The sequence below is a fragment of the Carex rostrata genome, chromosome 17, assembly GCF_964058835.1.
Source record: "Carex rostrata chromosome 17, lpCarRost1.2, whole genome shotgun sequence".
In the NCBI taxonomy this organism is placed as follows: Eukaryota; Viridiplantae; Streptophyta; class Magnoliopsida; order Poales; family Cyperaceae; genus Carex; species Carex rostrata.
The window spans coordinates 5,290,338-5,311,825 of record NC_135934.1 but is presented as its reverse complement, the minus strand read 5'-3'; the positions used below and the strand labels follow the sequence as shown (position 1 = coordinate 5,311,825).

Sequence of the window (21,488 nt, the reverse complement as noted above, 5' to 3'; positions counted from 1 at the left end):
TATAGAGAAACTAATCTATATCTTACCTCCTGATGCAAAGGACCTATTAGGGGGTTTAATTGCTACCCATATGGAGGATACTTGGGCTATAATCCCTATGCTTGGGACAGGAAGCAGAATGGAGGATGAGGCTACAGATGGAGGGTGAAGATATTGAAGCTACTATATGTGTTTTTGTTATGATAGTATCTGTTTTGCATATTTAGCTTTGATGAACTGTTTTGAGATTTCTTAGCTTGCAGGGTCTACTATGCATATGTTGGTCTATTGGTGATTTGATGGCTTTTCAGGGGGTTGTTTTGATTATTTTCTTAGGTATATGAGTGCTATGCAGGTTGTAATAGGATTTAAGTGTTCTGTTTTTTCTTTTGGCTTATTTTGTTTGTTAGTTTAGCTTATCAGTATGCTTATATTGTCCTTGGTTGGTACCACTGGTACCAATTAACTTTGTAATGGTTTCTTGCAATGGAAATCGGTGGCATAGCCCACTTCTTTCAAAAAAAAAAAACTGTGTAGTGGGGCCCGCTTTAATTCCGTTGAGGTTTTTAGATTTTGAAGGCACGTGACGTCAGGAGATGTACGCCAAGCTGTGGACCTGGTCCATGTTTCTGTAACCTGTCTGTCAAAACATTTCCCAGATTCTATGCTAACAAAGAGTTTTAAATTTATTGTTCCTAAATTAAAATATTTGCTTTGTAATTATTTTTGGAGGAGTCTAATTTTGAAGAGTAAGATTAAAATGCATCATTAGTTTTGTGCCTCAATCATAGTAAAAAATAGTAAAAAAATTCTAAAAAATATAAAATTTGATATCTAAGCACATTTTAATATGTACATCATGTTGAGCGGTTCGAATTGACTGTTTAAACTTTATAAACGGAAATAGAGATGTGGAGTATAGTTGAGGCCTAAGACCAATGGTGCATTTTAACCCTACTCAATTTTGAATCTTGTACTTCTTCACATCAAAATATTTTACTTCTATACATAGTTCAATTACTACCTATTATTTTGAGGCAATAAGTGCTTTAATTTACTGTAAACATAGCGGACGATATAAATAAGAATTATTTTTCTTATTAATTTATCTAATAAGTAGACGGAAAAGAATTTTTTTTATTAACTTAATGAATATATAAGAATTATTTTGTACTCATTAACTTTAGAATAAATGATAAAGACAAAATCTTATATTAATTTTTATTTATGCATTAAGCTGTATAATATATTATTTTGGCAAAGGCTTCTATGGACATAAGGACCTATTTGTAAAATGAATATATTTTTATTTTCAAAGTTCAAACAGTCGATCCGACCCGTTCATCTTGTTCTCCATATTAATATGTGCTTGGAGACCAAATTTTACATTTTTCTGATTTTTTTACTATTTATTAAGATGGGTACAAAATTCAATGATCTGAATTTGATATTTTTTGTACCCATCTTAATAAATAGTAAACAAATTCAGAAAAATGTAAAATTTGGTCTCCAAGCACATATTAATATGGAGAACAAGATGAACGGTTCGGATTGACTGTTTGAACTTTGAAAATAAAAATATGTTCATTTTACAAATAGGTCCTTATGTCCATAGAAGCCTTTGCAATGTTCTGTAAGCTCCACCGATTGCTTCAAATATCATATTTACCCTTACAAAACTGTAAAATCTCTCATATTTACCGAAACGGTAAGTACGTTTCGGCAGAAAATTTTGTTTTGAGTTTGTTAAAAGATAAACAGAAAACTTTAGTAATTACGTACCTTACATACAAATTTGGGTTTTTCGTTTTCTCTTCTTTTTTAGATGAAGGATGAGGTCTGTATAGGGGCCCCTTTTTCATATTGAAACTGTATGAACATCTAAATTTTGTTGTCTTAAAATCAACCACAAAACAAGCAAATTTACCATTTATAAGTGATAATTCGGCCCAAAATGCATCCTCCCAGTCCACAAGCCTTCAGCCCAATTTACACCGATGTGCAGATTATCGGGTCTACAGGTTATCAGTTTACATTGACCGTCAACTCTATAATACCCGAAAACATAAACTATACGCCGATTCAGTGTTTCCGGAGTCAGGACCAGGTCCACCTTAGTATCCGGTTTCAAAAGTCCTCTGGAGCAGGTACGAACGGTCAATTTTTATAACAGTTCTCTGGCAAATGGGCTCCACATGTAACGGTTCGGATATGTGTGGTCCTACTGTCAGATTATCACCACCCGAGTTGTACAATCCGACTCTAAATAAACCCGGCCCGCTCTCCATCCCCGTTCCCTTCATAATTGAATTCCTTCTCTTCGCTAAACAGGTAGAACAATACGAGCCTCAGGAGTCAAGATCAAACACGGTGAGTACTTCAGATCTCATCTCTCTTTCCCATTTTATATTTCGTAATTATATTTTTCTAGAAATTTCGAGGAACTACGAATTATGTTGCAAGATCCATGGATCGCTTTGGTTATTGACGCCTAAGCTCCGATCGTGAGCTAATCTGTTTGGGGATTTTGATTTTGGAACTCAATTGAGCTTCTATTGGAGAAAAAATTATAAATATCTGGTATAGAGAGCAATGCATCATTGTTTGATGTGATTTTCATCATCAGTCATCTATACCAGTGATTCTGTTCTATAAATAAACAAGTTATAATCAGACAGTTGAAGTTTCTTAAATATGAAATTGAGAAAGTAGTTATTCAATTGCAAGTGAAAACCATTTTTGTTTCAGCATGAATTGACCTAATTTCACAATTGTAGATGTATTTAAGCAACTATGATAATTGATATTGGTACATTAAAGATGTTAAAATATAGAAACCTGACTGACTAGTCAAGTGTTAGCGTTCGTACTATTAAGCTACATTGTTCTTATTATCTGTATCATGTCTTAAAAGAACTATAATTGTATTGGCTATATGTGGGGCATATGCTGAGAATAAACTCTTAATGCCTCTATTGAACCAAATCTGTGGAGAAGAGAAATCAGTATAGAAGAAATCAATTCTTAGACACCTAATGCACATTTGAAAATAAAAATAAAGGAAATGCACCTCAGCATGACCAATCAGATAAACTGATCATCATGCCAATTTCTTATTGCTTCTCTTTTCTCATTTAAAATGCCAGCAGCATATTACAATGCCTTAATTAGCTACATGTGTTATGTAATTAGTGCAATGCAATGTCTTCAATTTGATGCAAACTTACTGCTGCTATTAGTATATACATTTGGTCATTTAAATACTTAATTGAGATCTTTGTCTTTCTATTTTTTTGTTATCAACTACTCCAATTGTTTTACAGTTGCAAGATCCTTTTGGTGAAACGTGCACAGTTAAAATAACCTATGGACCAGAATGCAAACAATTCCATGCCTTCATCTCAAGACCAGGTTTATTCAGTTTTGTTTTGGATATGTTAATGAATTTTAATTTCGATGTGATCCTTGACAATGAAATTACTTGAAAATGTTGACAATATCTTTCAAGTAAAAAAAAAATGCTTGAAAACCAAAATATAAGCTTATAAATGCACTGTTTGATATGTAGATAGTCTACCTATCAAATTTCATGCATCTGTATCATTTGATGCATCAAGGGTCGTTAAATTCAGCCATTTAGAAGTTGGAATCGTTATATGAATGACAATAAATGCATAAAAACTTGTCATTTTTCACAGCCACAATAACATATAATATGGTCATGCCTGTAAAATGGGACTTCTGATATCAATCTTATTTTTGACAATAAGATAGTCCGGTTAAAATATAGTAAATTGATCCTGAAGACATTTAGTTCTGGTGGTATATAGTTGCAACTTATGGTTATCATTTTTCTGATCTCATGGTACACATTTAGTGCTCACCCATTTCCCCTTTTTCTTTGGTCTACTGCTACCGCTTTTGCAGCAGTTTGAGGTTCCCCGATTTGGGCTGCTTTTTGAATTTTTAGTTTTTGAATGGTCTAGAGATGAAATTTTGAGCCTTAATTTCTTTCCTTTGCAATGAAAATGGACCTGCTTGTGGCAGGAGTATTTTGGATGCATTCCTTGAGATGCTAGCAAAAAGAAATATGTTCATAATATGAGTGAGGCTGTGGTACTATGCATAGCACGGATTGGTCCGTACTACGAATCAATATTTTTGTTTTCAAAGTCCAAATAGTCGATCTGAACCGTTCAAAATGATCTCCATATGAAAATTGTACTTGAAGACTAAATTTTAATTTTTTTAAATTTTCTTTACTATTTGTTTAGATAGGTAAAAAATCACTACTTTTGAATGGTCTAGAATCTTTAGATTGATTTTTTTACCTATTTAAAAAAATAGTAAAAAAAATTCTAAAAAATGTAAAATTTGATCTACAAGTACATTTTCATATGGAGATCACGCAGCACTGTTCAGATTGATTTTTTAGACTTTGAAAACAGACCAATATGCGCTATGCATAGTACCGTACCCTCACTCTTCATAATATTTAACATTACAGTCGGACTAATTTTGACCTATTCCTTTTAAATCTTTACTTGTGGCAGGAGGCAGCCATCAAAAAGAAATATGGAGGGATGCTACCAAAGAAGCCTCCACTTATTTCCAAGGTAGCTTTTCTCTTTGAGTTCTATTTCCCCTTAGAAGTGCCATTTGTTTATTCTTATTTGCAGGAAACACCAGTGGTTCTTGTTGCACAAAGAATGTTTTTGTCACTAAATTAATTGTTTTTGCGTAAAACCATTTTTTTTCATTTTATTATATCAATTATGATAGGGTTAAATTTTTATAAGTATATTGGAAAAGGTAAGTGAGAAGAATTTAGTTTGGAATATGAAAATTATATTTTTTTGGGACCCCAGTAGAGGTCTGAATGGGTTACAATAGGTGGGGACTTGTTACAGTGACTATTTTATTCCCTTTCATTGTACCAAAGTTAGTGCTCATATTTATCGTGCATGTTTATTTGCAAACGCTGCTAATCATTGGTGGCATTGGAGTATTATGTCAATGCTGACAAGATGACTGCTCCTTTAAACCTGCTGTCTTTTCAATTTATAATGTACAAACCATCTTATTTTTTGTAGGATCATGAACGTGCATTCTTTGATTCTGCCGATTGGGCCCTAGGAAAGGTACTCTTCTCATATATATTGTTAGATAGTATCCTTGATTTAATAACGAGTGAGGCTACGATACTATGCATATCGCATATTGGTCCGTACTATAGATCCATATATTCATTTTTAAAGTCTAAATAGTTGATCCAAACCAAGTCAACATGATCTCCGTATTAAAATGTATTTGGAGGCCAAATTTTATACTTTTTAGAATCTTTTTAACTATTTGTTTGGATAGGTAAAAAATCACTAATTTTGAATGGCCTATAATTTTTAGATCAAGTGATATTCTACCTATCTAAAAAAAATTAAAAATAGTACAAAAGTTCTAGAAAATGTAAAATTTGGCCTTCAAATACATATTCATATGAATATCATATTGAGTGATTTGGATCGGATGTTTGCGCTTAGAAAATAGAAATATGGATCCATAATACAGACCGATGTGCCCTATGCATAGTACCGTAGCCTCACTCTTTAATTATACTGTGCTATTTTTCGGTCCTTGTGCCCTTTAAAATACAACATAATAAATTGTTTTGCTTTATAAAGGATTTTGAATCATGAAACTTCATATTTCACATTGAAAATGTTCTGAATTTTTCTCCTACCTATAACAGCAAGGAGCTCCTGTCGAGAAGCCCAAGGGACCTCTTGAGGCACTTAGGCCAAAATTACAGGTGACGCCTTTATACCCTATCTTAACTGCATATTTTTAATTGTTGAAATTACAGCTTCAAATTATATAAATCTACTTGACATCCTAAGGTTCTTTTCCATCTGAAATACAGGGTCTGGTAAGATTTGTTTTTTAGTTGATTGTATGCTTTTGTGAATGTTAAGACCAATATATGCACAAAGCACCTGATATTTCTCATATTTGCATTTGTGCGCTATCCTTTTGCTGCTTAAAAAGGGATTTGGTTGATTATTAGGTCAACTTTTTTTTCTTCTTTATTTTGCTATCTTCGCATGTTCTTTCACGGGTTGGTGCTTGCGCATAATCCAAAATATGTTGCATGTCATTTGCTATTTGAGAAATGTTGGGTGTTTCTTGCACATTGGTATACTGGGGGTTAGTCATTTCCCAAAAAACCCTTGTCCCTAGTAATTTTAGTTTTTTAATTATGCTTCTATTAATCATTTAAAAAATTATTTATTTCTTAATATCTATAGCCCACTCCTCAGCAACAAGTGCGTTCTAGGAGGTCTATTTACACAGCTTCTGAAACTGAAGGTATAGTTAGTAATTGTTCTGACAACGTTGCCCTTGTTTGTTGAACCATCTTTGTTCTTCCTTCTCAATTATGTTTCTACATGTCTGTCATTGCAGATGGTGACAGCTCGATTACTGACATGAATACCAGTTAATCTGATTTCGAGATTTATCCTCTACGCAGCTTCTCATTTTATAGGGGCATTATTGCTTTTACATGTCATTTGATGGATGTATTGTACTTCATGGTAATCAGGTACAATTGAGCACAACAAATATATTTTGGTGCTGGCAGTTGATAAGGCAGATCGATACTAAATTGAATTCACCATTTCATTTATGTTGCTCTTGTCCCTTAGTTTATTGAAAATTCCGATTGATATTGTTTGGAACAAATTTAAAAGAAATATTGAATCCATGAGCCGCCGTGCATTTTTTTTTAGGTAAAGATCACTTGTATTCTATGGTCTTGTTACCAGGATTCTCTACAGCACTGAAATGTCTGTGCAAATCACAGTTGTTGATCAGCAATATGCAGTGCAGATCACATTCACTGCTACTTGATCAGTGGCTGTGATTAATTTTCAGAGGTCCTCTTTTACTTGTTAAGGTCAATTCTAATGTGGTATTTCAGAATTCATCTGCCCCCGCCCCCGCCCCCGGTAAAATGGAATTTGTATCCTCTGCATTAACGGAACGTGTGTTAAAAGATCTGGACCATCCGATTGAGATCTGCACTAATATTAAAGGGCCCTGTGCATTATAGGCACGGACCATCCTGATCAGACGGCAGATGCATTAACTCAAAAGATGCTCTTTTGGAGTTAATTGTGCCATTCAAATCCAATGGCCCAGATCAAAACACGTTAAAATCTCCTGTTGTTAATATGGGCTGTTGGAATTTGATCGGATGGCCCACAAACAGTGCCTAGATTTTATAGAGCGGATATGAGCTCTGTGTTCTGCATCAAAAAAATCTAAAACAAGGCAGCATTTTTTGGGCTTTTATCCTCGTTTGGATTTCTTACCTTGTTGGACGTACAATATTGAAAATTCCCTAGAATTTCTATTGGGGGCAATTTTAATGTTTTTGCAATAGACCAATACTAGGCTATTAATGTTTAAAAATTGTTTTTTTTCTAGAAGATAGTCAGATTAGGTGATTGCTGGTAGAAGGGCTACTTTCAAATCACTCACGAGGGTAGATGAAATGGTGCCATCAACGCCTAAAAGAGAAAGAAAAAATAAAGGTGGTTCTAATTATGGAATTTGGCCTAATCACGATTAAGAAGAGATATCATCAAAAGTGAACATACACCTCTAAAGGTCTAAAGTCTAAACTAACAACCAATACACACGAGCTAACATCATGTCAAACCTAAAGCGAACCTCTCTCACCAGCTACCTACAGACATTCGCCCAATCGCCCTCACCCCATCTCTCTTTCTCTCTCTCTCTTTCTTTTTCCTTTTTTTCTTTCTTTCCTTTTATTTTAAGAAGAAGTCATCTGACCAATCTCTTCACAATCGAATTCATGTGCCTTCAGTAACTTAGAAATTTGAATTACTGCAACAGAATTCGAAGCGTCCGTTTTGAATTAGCACGAATATTAAATAAATCTTGTAATTTTTCAAATTAGTTTGGATTAACCCCCAAAAAAGGGGAATTTCATGTATACCCCTCAAAAACTTCAATATTACGTATTTCCCCCTCTAAATTTTAAAATTACGTATTTCCCCCTCTAAACTTCAAAAACTCACATATTTACCCATTTTATTGTCTTTTATATTAAAACTAATTCTAAATTAAAAAAATACCTACTTTACCCTTCATTAAAAGTATGAGATGCCCCATTAAAGTCAAATTTGAATATGAAGGGTTCCTATACTGTCTGATCCGAGCGCATCGCAATAAGATTATTGCGTGTTCGCTTCAAGATTCGTGCTAATCTAGTCTGCACGAATCTCAAAGCAATTTTGATCCGCATGCAACACATTAAAATCTGTGCACATTGCTTCAATATCCGTGTGTGTTCGCTTCAAGATTCGTGTTGATGTGGCGCGCACGAATCTTAAAGCAATTCGGACGGTAGAGGAACCTTCAGATTCAAATTGGAGTCAGATGGGCGTATTATGCTTTTTTAATAAAAGGGTAAAATAGGTATTTTATAAATTTAGAATGTGTTTTAATATAAAATACAATAAAATGGATAAATATGTGAGTTTTTAGAGTTAAGAGGGGGGAATATGTAATTTTAAAATTTAGAGGAGGAAATACGTAATATTGAAGTTTTTGAGGGGTATACGTGAAATTCCCCCCACAAAAAAGGCTTCTAATTGATGTTAGCAAATTGATCTGATATGTACATTTCACATCAGAACTAAAGTAGATATAACAGAATTCTACTGTATTGGGTTAATATAATGGCGAATCTCATAGCAGTATGACTCATCAAAATAGTGCTCGAAAAAAAGAGATTGGATTTTGTCCGGAAGGCTTTGGCTCAAATTTATCAAAAGAAGGATTTAAACCGTATGATCTGCTTTGAAATTTGTGCAAATGATTTTTGAACTTATTGAATTTAAATATCTCTATAAATCTAAACTGTTCTGTCAATTTGACTTTGATCGGACGGCTTTGGATAAGATTACGGTGCAAAATGCTTTGGACAAAACCCAAAATCATAATATCAGTCAAGGAACGAAAATATTTCTAAAAATAAATTGGTGAAAAATACCTTCCTTTCTTTCTTTTTATTTTTTATTTTTATTTTCTTGTCCCCATGAATATTTTACGGCACTCCACCTTTCTAAATTCAAATGTTTCTATATGCAATCGGAGTAAATATATGCAAATGGACTAGCTGTTTTATTTTATTTTTGTCTCATCTCCATTCTATTATTAAGCACGTTGGGTGTCCGATCCGCCAACGGCTACGATTGAGAGATGAAACTTCGAATTTGATCTCAGCTCTTCAATTATATAATTTGTCTTCTTTTGATTAAATGCATCTCTTTTATGTATAGAAGTCTAAATTTAGTTAAAAACATACCCACCACATGTGCTGCCACACGATACGTTACAATTTAAAATGAACAAATTCTGAAATTTAGCGATATATTTATTTGTTCCCTTATTCCTTTATTTCCATATTTCTCCTCTTCAATTGAGAAGACTCAACCTTCCATTTTCTTATTTATTATTTCCTTACTTCTTCGTTTCTATACGAATCACAATGAAAATCATATTTTTTTTAATTTTCTTATTTTTCTTTCTTTGTTTCTATACATATTGGTGTGGGCAATTTAGAATATATTTCCAATATATAATATATCAATGTGTGTATGTGTGTGTGCGTGTGTGTATTCTAAATTGGAAACAAAGAATAATATAAATTGGAACGTGTGTGTGAATATATATTTTTCTTATAATATGTGTATGTGTGTGTGTGTATCCTATACATACAAACGATAACACTTTTTATTTATGTTTTTTTATATCATATTATATGTTGATATTGAATTGTTGTATGATATTTGATATTAGATTCGAATCGAGCTATTATTTGATATCATTGGTACTTAAAAATAAAGAATCATCACATCATCAAATTGTTATCAGAGATCACGATTAAAGTTAGTTAAAAATACATAATCATATAAATTTTCTATTAACATGTGTTTTAATTTTTAGATAATTATTATTTTCATTGATATATTTGTTTCTTATAATATGTCCCCGTTGCAACGCACGGTATGATACTAGTATGTTAATGATATCTTACTACTATAGTGTTTTCAGACCAAAAAAGTTATGACGCTATCGGTATAGCAGCGTAATATAGAGATAGCATTTTGTTTTCAACAAAACTTAGTTGTCACTTGTTAATAATATTTGTATTAGATGTTATTGAGTAAAAAAATGGAGTCACATAAGATTTGTGTGAAGTCGATTAATCTTGTGTGAGGTCAATTTTTATTTCTTGATAGAGATATTCTAAACTCCGAACTCTGAAGTGTCTCATGTTCATATATTATCATATTAATAATTCACTGACATTTATTATCGTTGACAACTACGGGATCAGATTGGAACTTGACAAAATAATGTGTATCGTAATATAGCCATACAATTTAATTCGTGTTGAGATTTCGTACGCAAATATTATATAATTTTAATTGTAAATAGGAATTGCGATGCAATCAAATGTACTAAACTGAATTTAATTCGTTGTTCATCGGAAACATATTTTCAACAATATATTGTGATTGCATTCAAACGGTCTAAACTGGATTTAATACTGTGTTCATTGAAAACAATAATTCTAACAATATAATGTGGTCGCAATCAAACGTTCTAAAGTGAATTTAATCTGGAGTTCATCGAAAATACTAATTCCAACAATATAATGTGATCGCAATCAAACCATCTAAACTGAATTTAATTGGGTGTTCATCGGAATGATTTCAACAATATAATGTACCAATGAGATAGTAACAAATAATAACTATATTTTTTTTATTGGAAGCCGTAGGCGTAAATAATATCTATATTGTGGATGCATAGTGACATAGTACGCGAGATATTCGCGTATTAAATGTTTTTTTGACGTTTTCGAACCGAACTCCGAATAAAACACAAAAAACTTATAATATGTTTTATTCGCGAATAAAACGTGAGTCATGTATTATTCGCGAGAAAAATGCCAAAAAAAATATTTAATTTTTTTTTTGGATTATTTTTTTGTTGGTTTTTTTTGGGGGATTTTTTTTTTAATTCCTTGTTGTACCGAATCATTCCCGAATTATATCCGAATTACAAATTTTTGAAATCGCCGAACTGAATCCGAACTTTTCGTTTGTCACTCTGCGTGAATGCGGGCCCCACACATAGTGACTCGTTATATCAGTACAAACTCCACTACTCGCCACAGAAATCTAGGTATTATTTCTTTATGCAAAACAGCAAAACAAACCACCTTGGCACCACCACTAACCACACTTAAAACATGCCAGTTAGGATGAGAACCAAACATCCATTTTATTTTCTCAAAGAACTCATTACAAAAAGAGAGAGAAAGAGAGAGAGAGTAGAGAGAGAAAACAAAAATATGTGGGACCCACTCCGCAATTCCGTAGTGCGGAAGCTAAAGCCGAGAGAGGCGGCCACTGTCTTGCTTTGTCGTCTCTTTCATTGGACAAAAGCAAAGTGGGTTTGTTTTGAATATGATTTTAATGTAATTTTATTAATGGCCTTACTAAAAAGATATGTTATCATGTTAAACATTTCAAGATAGGAATCTAATTTTGCTGTTAGGTTGTCAAAGTTCATAAAAAAAAACAATTGATTAAATGCAGTGCTAATTATGCGAAGACAACATAACAGATAGATAGGATGTAAGACGGGGTCAATATTCCATAGATATTCGAATTATGATAGAATTTAATTTTTGTGTACATGGCTTTTTTTGACAAGATCTTGTGAGATGTAGATATATATGGGGATTGTAATTTGTAACCCAGAGAAGAAAAATACATGGAAGCAAGTTTCAAGTGCAAATATGTTTTTAGATGTTCCTTTTTCAAAACAAAAAGTAAGGATTCAAATTTGCTATTATTCCATCCGGACCGTTTAAAATCAGTCACACAATTTCAATTACATCTGATTTATTTTAATATATTATATTGATATAAAAGAAAAAAAAATAATTGAAGCCATGTGATCGATTTTGAACAGTCCGGATGAAAGAATAATAGGATGCTCATTTTCTTAAAGATTTGATTCCAAAAAGTAGAACCACAAATCTTTTTCGGTTTACTTAATCAGACAAAATTTAGTCAGATGTCTAATCGAGACTTATTGATTAACGTCAAAATTCGTACTAAAAATTAAAATTGTAAACTGCCATAAAAATCTAAAATAACATACAAATTTTAACGAGAATCTAATAATTTAAAATAGATATTAGATCAAATTTAATCCGATGTCCACAATTACATTTCAAAACATCCAGAATGTAAAGAACAAAATAGATATGGATCTAGTCTGAAATTGTTAATGTATATATATGAGTCAAAATTTCACATGTTGTCTCCCCCTTTTAATATGCCTGTACAGATTTCACAAAAACATGAATTATTTGCAAGCACATTCTAAAGAAGTCTATAGTTCAGAACAGCTAATGTCAACACACGTAGTTTCTGATTCTAATTAATTAATTGTTCTTTTACATGGTCATATCTAAAATCAGATTCGTTTCCAAGAGGAAAATTACAAAATATATTAAAAAAAATGTTCCAAGCCTGGTTGATACCAGGGGTGTTAATGAGTACAGTAAGAGTTAGGTGGAAGCTTTTCTTTATAAATTATTGTTATCTATATTTTATTTTTGTTCACTATAAATTATCTTAGTTGTATCTTATTCTTATAAGTTATGTTTGTGGGATAACAAAACAGTAGCGGATAAATAACGGATAATACTAAATACTAATATAATAATAAATTTATTATTTATTAAATAAAATATTAAAACATATACATTTATTTCACACACATATAGTACTTTATTAAAAAAAAACTATTATCATGCTAAGTACAACAAAACCAATTAAAGTACTATTTTCAATGTTTATTAATATATATTGGGTAAGGCTAAGGTGCTATGGGTTGCATAGAGACCTACGGTGCTACGGCTCAATATTTGAGTTTTTAAAATTCAAACGGTTGATCCGAACCGTTCATCTTGTTCTCCATATTAATATGTGTTTGGAGACCAAATTTTACATTTTTGGGAAATTTTTTACTATTTTTTTAGATAGATAGAAAATCAAATATCTGAATGGTGCATAATTTTTTAGATCAACTGATTTTCTACCTATCTAAAAAAATAGTAAAACATTTCCAAAAAATGTAAAATTTGGTCTCCAAACACATATTAATATGGAGAACAAGATGAATGGTTCAGATCGACCGTTTGAATTTTGAAAACTCAAATATTGAGCCGTAGCACCGTAGGTCTCTATGCAACTCATAGCACTTTAGCCTTACCCATATATATTATATGTATACTTTTTTTTTTATAATTATGGATAACAGAAACAAAATATACTTTACTTTTATCCTTATCCATTTAGATAAAAAAAAATTACTCATAATATTACTCGATAAATTTACGAATTTTTTTTTTACCCGTATCCATTTTATCGGATACGGTGCGAATCAGATAAATAAATAAAAAGATGCCATTGACATCCTTAGTTGATACTTTTTTTATGATTGATGACAATTTCCGGTCAACTGATATATTAATAAAGGATTATTTATAAAATTCTAGTTAAAAGGATTACTACGGCCACTATCCTAAGCTATACAATCAAGAAGCCAAAGTAATCCTTTCTCAAAGTTAAAAAACTGGAAAATTAATTACAATTAATTTACATATTATTTCTCCATCTCTCAATCTCAAGCACTGTCTCATTAGTGAGATAAAGCATGCAATTTTGACTTCACTAGTTGATACTTATCCGAACCAATTATCAAATTATTGTCGTTTGACTTCACTATAATTATTTTTTGAAAGCATGCAATTTTGATTGTTCAACAAGTTGCCACGTTTCTGCCTAATACCCTGCCAAAAAAAATTATCATGCTTTTGACGGCAAAAGAAACATACACCAGCCTTGGTGCACTATAAAATTTTGAATTAATTACTTTTTTAGGGGTGACGTGGTAACAGTGCCGGATAGGATAGAATTTAGTAATGAAATATGAAATATATTATTTTTTCAAGTGAACTCATGCTATAAGTGTTTGTAAATAGTAATGTTGTAAATTAATGGGTTTAGAAGAGATAAGCAATTGCATTAAACAAAAAGAAAATAGGTTCATGGAATCAATTGAAATAATGCGCTCTGAAAGGTACTACAAGCCAATAAACAAACATATATTTTTTATTAACCAAAGAAATTTTAGTGGGGGATATATTCTATTTATACAAATTAGTTTTTTTGTAAAAAAAAAAAAGTGGAGGAGATGTAACCACGTAACACTAACTCGTATATTATTTCAAAATACATGCATGAGGAGCATAATAATACAAATAAATGGGTTAGAATTAAACAACCAAAATTGCATAAGTACTAAACTATTATAATTGGACACATTCATCATTCATGGAAGCACTATCTGAATTCTGAAACATACAACTTTAAAATATTCACCGAAATATGGCATGATTAATGATGCGTTGCAACGCTTACGGCTTAACTAACAAACATATACACACAAATTGACAAATCAGTTTAAAATATTGAAAAAAAAAAAAAAAAAACAGCACTCATCTGACAACCAAACAGAAAAGAAAACAAAAGCTTATCCAACGATTAAATCATAATAATGAAATGAATACATCACACATGTGAGCCGGTTCAGTGGGCCCCACCCACATTCACATGTCTCCCTCAATCCACAGTACTACTATCACTGTACCACTAATCGCCTTCCATTTCCAGATAGGTTTCTTTGAACCAAATTCGAGTATAAACCGTCCGATCTGCATTAATAATCGCGTAAATGTTTAGGTTATCGGACTACACGAATTTTGATGCAAATTCAACGGACATATCTTGAATTTGAAAAACATCTGACCAAACGCTTTTGTACAGAAGCATATACTTTCATTTCCGATCAATTATCAGCTCATTACCATCACAAGCTCCGCCTCCCATTTAATTAATTAATTAATCTCTAAAATTAATCCCCCACAATTCCACAAACCAAACCCACCACCACTCTGTAGTCTCATCTGTATCCCTTTCCGACAAAACAAACCATCACGTTTACTTGTAAAGGCCTATACCAGTAGTCGTAGTAGTACCATTCTCTCCTCCTTCCTTTCCTCTCCAATTAATCATGGCCTCTACACCTTCTTCCTCCTCTTCTCCATCTCCATCCCAGCCCAAAGCAAGAAAAAAACCGGGTCAAACTACATCACCACCGCCTCCTCCGCAAACCAAATGGAGAACGGGCACGCAAGAGCGCCTCTACAGTCGGCGACTCGTCGATGCGCTCCAAGCCACTCGGGACCGGGCCCAGCCGCCGGAATCGGTCGGTTCGCGCGCTGTCAAGGAGGCGGCTGACTCGGCGCTCGCTATGACTGCCCGAGGGCAATCGCGCTGGAGTCGCGCGATATTGTTCAACCGGAACAGCTGTCGTAAAAGAGTACTTGTCAAAGCTGGAGGCAAGATTCGCCGCAACAGGAGGAAGCATCAGGCGATTCCTCCTGCCACGGAAGAAGCAGGAACGACATCGGGTGTGCTCAAGGAGAGGAAGGTGAAAGAGCGGCTGAAGAAGCTGGGACGGATCGTGCCGGGATGCAAGAAGCTCCCGGCAGCGACTCTGCTCGAGGAAGCGGCGGATTACGTGGCAGCGCTGGAGATGCAGGTGAGGACGATGCGTGCGTTGGCCGAGGCGCTGTCTGCCGCAGCAGTTTCGGTTCCAGAGGAGGAGGAGATGGAGATTGCAGAGCAGGGGAGCTGAGGATGAGATGGTTTGTTCTTGTTCTTGCTCTTGCTCTTGCTTGATCAATTAATGGATGATTATAATTTTTTTCATGATTTTTTTTCCTAAAATAAGAGGGAGGGGGGTGTATGAATGAAAGGGGATTGATTGTAAATTCTGGATTGATACTTGTAAAAGCGGATCTGATCTCTGACTCTTAACTTGAGGTTTAGTTGCGTTTTGATTCTTCAAATCAAACTGTACTCTTTTATTTATTGATTGGAAATTGAGTTCCTTTTAAAGCAACAAGTAATTATATCCAATTTGCAGAAAAGATCCCAATGATAAACAGAAGTAATAAACATGAAGCAAATTGGTACCAAACAAAATATTTAATCTAATCCAATCTTGGAACCTAGATAGAATAGGTCATAGGTTTACCAAACCAAAAGCTATTAATTACTGAAGCAAACTTAAAGCAAAATAATATGCAAGTAATTATTTAGAGGAAAAAAAGCTAGCCACTCAGATCAAGTCGTCAGTGAAGCACAGTTATAAGTAATTTTTTCATATATTTGTAAATGTTTTCTCTTGACACTTGAGGCTATCCAAAGTCTTTTAAGTAGCTCCTCTAAAACCTAGTTAAGAGAGATTGAAACCTAAATTCCATTATCTATTTAATGCTCCTGTAATCAAGCTTTTCTTACTTTGCTCTTTACTCAATCGCTGTGGTATTCTTTGTTTGTTCCTTTGTTTTCTAATTATAATGATGCATAATGTGGTTTTAGAGGCACAGTGGAACAAGAAGCAATATTTGCAAAAACCACATGATAGAGAAGGGTGCTTCACTTTGGTAGGAAATCAAAGATAAGTTTTCTCTGGAGAGAGAAGTTCAAGTAGAGCTCGAAGCAAGAAATTGATCGTGAATATTTTTGATTGGCTGGGTAGTCTTTATTGACAGTGTTTGTCACCTTTTCTTACATACAAATAATGTAATGTAATGCACAAACTCTTTTGTATTTTGTAATTTTTATTTGTTTCAATGAAATTGTCAATTCATAATCATCAGCTGAACTAAAGAACAAAGAACAAAAAAACAAAAAAAAAATGTCGATCAAAACTCTTACCAACTGTCAAACCTGATGCATCCAGTTTCAAAGCAATGCCTCCAGCTGTATTTTCTCCCATCCATTTATGATATTCTGAGACTAGATCTTTGTAAGGCTAATTTCTTCCTAGTTTTGAAACAAAAGTTATTATCTGAATAACCAAAAAAATAATGAAATCAATTCCATTTTTGTTCATGTCTTGTGTTGAACAAATTCCACCTGAAGTCCTCAACTCCTAAAATTGGAAGAGAAAAAAGAAGTCGTGATTATTCTTCAGAGGTTAACACATTTAATTGTTGGTAATGTCAGATACCCGACCTAACTGCGATATTAGTCTTTCTCTCGAGTGAGATTTATTGATCTTTTGCACCTCAAAAAAGACTAATTAAACAGCTGTAATTTATTTCTGGGCCTTGAGCATAACAGATTTTTGGGCCGGGCTTCCATGCTCATCCCAATTCCGTGCTGAATATAAATTCTTGAGCTTTGTTATTATTTATGCGCTTGTTGTTCCGCCCCGAATTTTTTATAAATATTCAAATCAACTAACAAATTACGAAATCTAACCTGTTTTGCAATGAAATTCGAAAAATACTCAATCCGGTTATCCAATAACCGGATTTAATACAAGTGTCCGGTTACCCACTTCCCGAACTCAAAAAAACAAATCCGGTTAATGGTTAACCGGATTTGTGCATTTTTTTTTTTTTGAAAACAGAAATTTTTTATTATTTTTTATTTTTTGTATTAAAATATTAGAAATGTTGAATATATTTCTTTGAAAATAGATGAAATACAATATAATTTAATTTATTAGAAAGACTGCAACAAATAACCCGGATCAATATTTTTCAGATCGGATTTTTCGCGGCTGTAAGAAAAATTAATATATTTCTTTATGTGTTATTGGAAAAAAATAAAAATAATTAGATTCTGAGTTATTGATCCCGGTTCAAAAGTCATTTCTAGGTAATCCAGAAAATATTGTGACTTTTCTAGTACATTTAATTTATAAAAAGTTGTATCTATTTTGAGAATTCTTTTTGAAAAACAATCATTAAATAAATTAAAGTTTTTGATTTTTTTCAAAAATAGATACAACTTTTTATAAATTAAATGTACTAGAAGGATCACAATATTTTCTGGATTACCTAGAAGTGACTTTTGAACCGGGATCAATAACTCAGAATCTAATTATTTTTATTTTTTTTCCAATAACACATAAAGAAATATATTAATTTTTCTTACAACCGCGAAAAATCCGATCTGAAAAATATTGATCCGGGTTATTTGTTGCAGTCTTTCTAATAAATTAAATTATATTATATTTCATCTATTTTCAAAGAAATATATTCAACATTTCTAATATTTTAATACAAAAAATAAAAAATAATAAAAAATTTCTGTTTTCAAAAAAAAAAAAAAAAAAAAAATGCACAAATCCGGTTAACCATTAACCGGATTTGTTTTTTTGAGTTCGGGGAGTGGGTAACCGGACACTTGTATTAAATCCGGTTATTGGATAACCGGATTGGGTATTTTTCGAATTTCATTGCAAAACAGAGTAGATTCCGTAATTTGTTAGTTGATTTGGATATTTATAAAAATTTTGGTGTTCCGCCTCTAGTGGATTAATTTATCTAGAAATAAAATATTATTTTTTGTTGGGAAAGAAAACCGGATAAATTTAAAAAAAAATAGATAACACAAAATAAAATTACGGTGCCAACTTGAGGATACCACTTACACCGGAGATTTTTTATGAGGTAAGCAATATATCCATGTTTACATCATTTACTTGTTATAAAGTTTAACGTTGTGCCCGATGGGAAAATTTTCTTGCACCAAATTTTTTCTACTGTGCAATAAATATGTTTTTTTTTATTAAAAAAATTCCAGTACACTTTAGTATTTTTTAGATGTTATTTATAAAAAAGTAAATATGTGACTTCATTGTAGAGAGACGGAACTCATGATCCACTAAGTTCACAGTTTCAATATTTACACCGCAACAATTTTCCGGTGTTACATATTTTTCAAAAAACCTATTAGACTGCTTTTTTTCAGCAGAAATATTTAAAAATCTCCTTGTGTGGTCCTATCAAGAAAATAGGAGTCCGTAGAGAATACAATAATGTAAAATTTAGGGAGAATTTCACATATACCACTCAAAAACTGTAAAATTACGTATTTATCATCCAATTTTTTGAAATTACATATTTACCATTTAAAAATCTAATAATTCACATATTTACCCAATATAATTTTAGTATATATCAAATATACCCAAAACTCATATTAATTATGTTTAATTTTCTTAAAACTATAATTAATCAAGGATTAACTTAGCACTCTCTCTTTCTTTCCTTAGAACCGTTCTCATTTATACCCACTATAAGAGATTAAAAACAAAATTCTAAATGAGCCAATAACAAAACACAGATTGTCAAAACTCAATTACTACTTTGATAACTGGTTGCGATACCAAGTGTTGAATTTAGTACGAGTTATTTTGTTGAAAAAGTTGGAGTATTTATCTTGTTTTTAGACGTTCAAGCTGGGACTGAAATCCTAATATCCGAGTTTGCTACCCCCTTCTCTCCAAGTTTCAGTGAGAGAAACGAGATGAGGAGAGAGTTTTAGCGAAAATAGAAAAGTTATGTCCAAAAAAGCAGGTGGAAAATCTGTGTGTAGAAGAGGAAGGGGCGGAGAAAGAGAAGACAAGAGAAATTAAATAACTTATTAATTATATTTTATATAATATTAAACTTAATTAATCTCATTTTTTGATTAATTGGATAAATATGTGAATTATTAGATTTTTAGATAGTAAATATGTAATTATAGAAATTTAGATGGTAAATATGTAATTTCACAATTTTTGAGTGGTATATATGAAATTCTCCCTAAAATTTAAAGCAATAAAGCTTTATGTAGTTTCCTTAAGATTTTTTTTTAATTCTAATATCTCAAAAATACATATTAATATATCAATAACAACATATGTTTGAGAATTAGCCTATGAATAGTAACAAGGCAATGCTATTTGTATGAGAGGTCGTAACTTTGAAATTCTGATGAAGAAATTTCTTGTGAATATAAATAATTGAGTACCTTGACCTTCAACTTTTGTTCAATAATAACTTATGTTTATGAAAAATAGTTGTAGAAAATTCTAAAGGGACAGTTCATTTTAATTGATTATTTCTTATAAAAAAATAATATTGAGAAAAATCTTTCAAGGAACCCTTGCCAATTCGATAGATCTAGACTATCTAGTAGCTCACCACCTAGCCAATGCTCGTTGTTACCATCTCTCACTTCCTCCTTGCACATCATGGAGCCGGATTATGTTCAAACCGGGTAATTTAAAATTTTCATTTCAATATATTTACTTAAAATCTCCATACGTGATATTCAAAATATTGAAGACTAAACTGAAAATATATTTCCCTAAATGTGAGATATTTTACTAATATGAGCATTCATTTTTTGTCAAATTGAAGCCAAGAGCATTCATTTTATTTTCTTTTTTTTTTTTAGAAAAAAATGAGAGGTGGCACAGTTGACTAGAAAAAAAAATTATAAGACTATTAGTTCAAAGATCATGAATTTGATTTCCTCTCACGAATCACGACTTAACAGCCTGTGCATAAGTTTTTATATAAAAAAAAAGAGCATTCATTTTTTGTTAACAACCTTTTACAGTGGAATCCTTAAAAACACCTTTATGAAGCGTTACTTTTCTAATTTAGGGCGTGTTCGGATGTCACGGCCCACGGGATTACACGGGATGAGATTTGATGGGGATGGGAATCCACTTTTTTCAGAAGCGGGAGCCTATAATGGCGGGTAAGCATAAGGATCGATTATGGAAATGTGATAATTTTTATAGAGACAGAGATGAGAGTTTTTTCTGATTTTTCTTATGTATATCTAAAGCATATACAGTGAGTATATATATCTCCCTTTCTATTTTACCGTTGACATTCCAACGGTTCATTTCTAACTATTCTAAATTACAATTTTACCCTTCTCTTTATTTTACAATTTAACCCTTCTAGTTTATTTTATTCTTCAACACTCCCCCTCAAGCTAGGATTATAAATGTCGATTAATCCTAGCTTGCTCGTTATTTCTTCAAACATTCTCGGAATTAGTCCCTTGGTGAAGATATCGGCTAATTGGTCTTGACTCTTCACATAAGAGGTTTCAATCTCTTTTGCTTGTACTTTCTCTCTTATGAAATGACAATCAATTTCAATATGCTTTGTTCTTTCATGAAATACGGCATTTGAAGCAATGTGCCTTGCCGCATTGTTATCACAAAACATCTTCATTGGCTTGTCAATTTTGAAGTTCAACTCTTCAAGCAATTGTTTAATCCACGTGAGTTCACTTGCGGTGGATGCCATGGCACGATATTCCGCTTCCGCGCTTAATCGTGCCACAATATTTTGCTTCTTGCTTTTCCATGTGACTAGGTTTCCGCCTACAAATGTGCAATAGCCGGTTGTTGATTTTCTATCAAAGCTTCCGGCCCAATCTGCATCGGAATAG

The 21,488-nt window shown here is 32.4% G+C and overlaps 2 protein-coding genes across 2 annotated transcripts; both read left to right on the top strand.

Annotated features, from left to right (window-relative positions):
• Positions 1-2,210: 2,210 nt before the first annotated feature.
• Positions 2,211-6,739, top strand: LOC144568250 (uncharacterized). Its single transcript, XM_078318534.1, has 7 exons — positions 2,211-2,349; positions 3,303-3,390; positions 4,533-4,595; positions 5,073-5,120; positions 5,726-5,785; positions 6,282-6,342; positions 6,439-6,739. Exons 2-7 carry the CDS (start codon positions 3,346-3,348, stop codon positions 6,474-6,476), a joined length of 315 nt encoding a protein of 104 aa, XP_078174660.1. The 5' UTR covers positions 2,211-2,349; positions 3,303-3,345; the 3' UTR covers positions 6,477-6,739.
• Positions 6,740-15,095: 8,356 nt separating this feature from the next.
• LOC144568345 (transcription factor bHLH149-like) lies at positions 15,096-16,884 on the top strand. The gene is made up of 2 exons (XM_078318653.1): positions 15,096-15,868; positions 16,608-16,884. The coding sequence occupies exon 1, from the start codon at positions 15,232-15,234 to the stop codon at positions 15,856-15,858; it is 627 nt and encodes a 208-aa protein (XP_078174779.1). The 5' UTR covers positions 15,096-15,231; the 3' UTR covers positions 15,859-15,868; positions 16,608-16,884.
• Positions 16,885-21,488: the final 4,604 nt, after the last annotated feature.

Bases quoted from the DNA above. Each gene is read 5' to 3' on its own strand.
- LOC144568345 (XM_078318653.1), top strand. From the start codon at position 15,232: ATGGCCTCTACACCTTCTTCCTCCTCTTCTCCATCTCCATCCCAGCCC.
- LOC144568250 (XM_078318534.1), top strand. From the start codon at position 3,346: ATGGACCAGAATGCAAACAATTCCATGCCTTCATCTCAAGACCAG. The intron at 5,121-5,725 runs GTACTCTTCTCA...TACCTATAACAG, and splicing joins CCGATTGGGCCCTAGGAAAG to CAAGGAGCTCCTGTCGAGAA. The intron at 5,786-6,281 runs GTGACGCCTTTA...TAATATCTATAG, and splicing joins CACTTAGGCCAAAATTACAG to CCCACTCCTCAGCAACAAGT.